The 4101-nt window shown below is 43.1% G+C and overlaps 1 protein-coding gene across 1 annotated transcript; it reads right to left on the bottom strand.

Moving 5' to 3' along the window:
* Positions 1-2178: 2178 nt before the first annotated feature.
* LOC123887523 lies at positions 2179-3716 on the bottom strand. The gene is made up of 2 exons (XM_045936849.1): positions 2593-3716; positions 2179-2344 (listed from the first exon to the last, which is right to left on the bottom strand). Exons 1-2 carry the CDS (start codon positions 3641-3643, stop codon positions 2319-2321), a joined length of 1077 nt encoding a protein of 358 aa, XP_045792805.1. The 5' UTR covers positions 3644-3716; the 3' UTR covers positions 2179-2318.
* Positions 3717-4101: the final 385 nt, after the last annotated feature.

Raw genomic sequence — 4101 nt, 5'->3', positions numbered from 1 at the left:
GAAGTAAGACTAGAGATGGATGAAGGGTACATATGTAAGCCGAAATGCAGCGTACCTTGTAGATAGCGCAGAATGCATTTTAGAGCATTTATGTGTTCTGTTTTCGGAGCATGCATGTGGAGGCATATCTGCTGGACAGCATATGAAATGTCTGGTCGAGTGAATGTGAGATACTGCAAAGCACCTGCAAGGCTCCGATAAAGAGTAGGGTCCTCAAATGGAACACCTGATGAGGCACTGAGTTTTTGTTTGGTGTCAACAGGTGTGGCGGACGGTTTGCAAGATGACATGCCGGCCCGATCAATGATCTCTGCTGCATAATTTTTCTGACAAAGAAATAGACCACCTGTATGTCTGGTTACTGCAATGCCTAAAAAATAGCTGAGAGGGCCCAAATCCTTCATGGCAAATTCAGAAGCAAGGAGCATCATGATGGACTTCCGAAGATCATCGGTGGATGTGGTGAGAATGATGTCATCTACATAGAGAAGAATGTATGCCATGTCTGTGCCTTTGCGGTAGATGAATAAGGAATGGTCGGTTTTGCTGTGATGAAAGCCTATAGTGGAGACATAGTCAGCAAATCGTTGGTACCACGCTCGAGGAGCCTGTTTGAGGCCGTATAGTGATTTTTTCAAAAGACATACATAGTCTGGATGAGCAGGATCCCGGAAACCCATGGGTTGATGCATATACACTGTCTCATGAAGATTGCCATGTAAAAAGGCATTCTGGACATCTAACTGATGAATGGGCCATGAGTTTGATAAGGCAATGCTGAGAACCGTCCGGATCGTGGCTGGTTTCACCACAGGGCTGAATGTTTCATCGCAATCTACTCCAGCTTTTTGAGACCTGCCATCACCAACAAGACGAGCCTTATAACGCTCAAATGAACCGTTAGATTTCATTTTATGACGAAAAATCCACATTGAGCGAATAATATTAACATCACAAGGTCGTGGGACCAAATCCCACGTCTTATTTTTAATAAGAGCATCAAATTCTTCTTGCATGGCAGATTTCCAATGTGGGTCGGACAAGGCTAAATATGGATTTTTGGAATGGGAGAAGGTAAAAGGTGATTGGCCGAGGTAGATAGGTTGAACATGCGTTTGGGTTTTGAAATGCCATGCATGCTGCGTGTCGTTATGGTCCTTGCGGGTTGGTGAGTTGGCTGGTCATTTGATGGAGGGGGGGCAGTGGGACTGATGGGATGTGAAACATGGTTATTGTTGGGGTAAGTAGTTTGGGCTAGGACTGGAGGGTTGGCTGCAATGGGCTGGGAAATTTGATTTTGCCAGTGATGTATGCGGGAAGGATGTAGAGTATCATCTAAAAAATCATATGCAGTATTAGAGGGTAAATGTAACTTGCTAAAGGGAAATTGTGTTTCATCAAATACTACATGCCGTGAAATAATTATTTTTCTGTTTGACAAATCATAACATTTGTATCCTCTGTGATTGGACGGGTAGCCCAAGAAAACACATGGGGTAGAGCGAGCTTGTAATTTATGGATACTGGTAGAAGGAAACAATGGATAGCATAAACAACCAAAAACTCGGAGGTGTGTATAAGTGGGATCCCGGTGATACAAGATCTGAGTAGGTGACTTGTGATTTAGAGTTTTATGTGGGAGAATGTTTAACAGATAAGTTGCCATTTGAAGAGCATGATGCCAAAAAGAAGTGGGCATTGAAGAATTGACAAGAAGAGTGCGAATCATGTTATTTATGGTGCGTATTTTTCGTTCCGCTTTACCATTCTGAGAAGAAGTGTGCGGGCAAGAGAAACGAAAAATAAGACCGTTAGCATCGCAGTATTTTCTAAAAGACTCATTGTCAAATTCACGTCCATTGTCACATTGAAAACATTTGATGGTTTTATCAAATTGGGTTTTAATGAGAGAACCCAGGGATGAAAAAATAGAGTAGACTTGTGATTTTTTGCTAATAGGAAAAGTCCACAAAAAATTAGAGTAATCATCCAAGAATAAAACATAATATTTATGCCCAGCGGTGCTTAAAATAGGAGAAGTCCATAAATCGCTATGCATAATATCAAATGGCATTAAAGTATGAGATTGAGATGCATAAAATGGCAATTTAACATGTTTCCCAAAAATACAGGAGTCACAAACAGAATTGGAAATGAAATTGTTACAATCAATTAACTTATTTTTGCTAAGAGATCGCAAAACAGATGAACCCGGGTGTCCGAGGCGATGGTGCCATAAACTGGACGTAAGAGCTGCAAAAGTAGATGGAAGGGAAACTGCATAATTATTCGTGATGGGATAAAGATCCCCAATACTATCACACCTCATTAGTGGCATCCCCGTCTGAAAATCATTCACAGAGAATCCAAAAGGGTCAAAAGTAATAGAAACATTATTGTCAATAGTAAGACGTCGCACAGAAATTAAATTTTTAATAATTTGCGGGGCATGTAGGACATTTTGTAGTTTTAAAGGTTTTGTAGATGTGGAAAGGGTTGATTGTCCATAACCACGAATTGGAATTTGTTGTCCACTGCCAACAATAATATTTTGATTTGAATTACTCATATTAGAATAAGACGAGAGATTACCTTGTGATGCCGTCATATGAGAGGTTGCTCCAGTATCCATATACCATTGGCCATCGGGAGAATTGAGGGACATGGTGTGCAAGGCAGCTTCAATATCCGTGGGTGCTAGAGAAGGAGTGCTGGCTGCATAGGCTTGCGGACGTGGACCTAATAGCCCTGGTTGCTTTGGAGGACCACTTGGGCGAGTCCATTGAGAAGAAGGATATGGGCAAGGAGGAAGTGCCCATGGTGGTGACATCCAACCCCATTGATACTGCTGCCAGGGAGCGGGAGGAGACTGCCATGGTGAGGTGTTGGCTTGTTGGGACGGTTGACCACCGCCACGTCCGCCGCCACGTTGACCACGTCCGCCGTTTCTACCGTAATTGCTGCGGTTTTTATGAGCAGAATTCCGGCTGTTATTCTTCTTACCGCCGCGGTTATCATTGTAGGAGGATGGTTCAACAAGGTCCTTTGGTTGTGTCGCAACCATCGCAGCCTGTGCGCCGGTAGCCGCCATCTTAATTAGACCGGCTTCCTCAAGGATAAGCATAGAGCGGGCCTGATAAAATTCTGGAAGAGTTTTGCTTTGCCGAATAAGTGTACCGACCCCTTTGTATGCATCGGTGAGTCCGGAGACAAGTTGGAGAACGAGTCGCTGTTTGGAGACAGGGGCTCCAACATTCTTCAATTGGACAGACAGCGTTTTGAGTCGCTGACAGTAGGCGGAAGCAGTGGGAAAATCTTCCATGCGAACGGAGGAAAACTCCTGCTCGAGAGTGACTGCGCGAGCGTTTTGATTGTCCTGGAAGATGTTGGTCAATCGATTCCAGGCCTCCATGGCAGTGGAGTCTGGTTCAATGATGGTAGCCAACAGATCGCTGGAGATAGTGGAATAAATCCACTGTAGAACTGTTGCATCAAGAGTTGCCCACAGCTCTTGCTCATCATCAGTTTCAGGTGTCTTCGTTTCCTTGCCTGGTGCGGGAGGAATGATGTGATGAAGGACCTTATGAGAGCGAGCATGAATTTTGAAAAGTTCAACCCAAGTACCAAATTGAACGTTTTCCATCTCAAGAACAATGGGGATGTGGTTCTTGATGTTGGTTACGGCGAGAGCCGGATGGAAGGGGTTCTTTGGTGAAGAAGAGGGTTGCGATGTAGGAATAGCAGCATGGTTTGGGGTTGACATAGTGGGGTCAGGGGTTGGGATTGACATGATAGTGGATGGAGAAAAAGAATCAGAAAGAAAATCGTGTAACAGAAGGTTGAGAGGCTAAATTCTGTAACCTAGGTCTCTTGATACCATGAAAGGAATTGTTTTCCCGTGTCTTTTTCATTAATCTGTATCAATATAAATACAATGATCATGTGTGACCAACATAGAAGCCTATTAACTATACATCAATGAATTGCTTAAAATAGTTTAGGAAGGTATTGACTATTCTATGAATGGAAGAGATACAGATTTAATTACAAGAATATTCTAACAAATATTCTAGTCCATCAACAAACAAAATGCACAGGTAA

Source organism: Trifolium pratense, linkage group LG5 (assembly GCF_020283565.1).
Source record: "Trifolium pratense cultivar HEN17-A07 linkage group LG5, ARS_RC_1.1, whole genome shotgun sequence".
In the NCBI taxonomy this organism is placed as follows: domain Eukaryota; kingdom Viridiplantae; phylum Streptophyta; class Magnoliopsida; order Fabales; family Fabaceae; genus Trifolium; species Trifolium pratense.
This window is presented reverse-complemented; position numbering and strand designations above follow the sequence as displayed.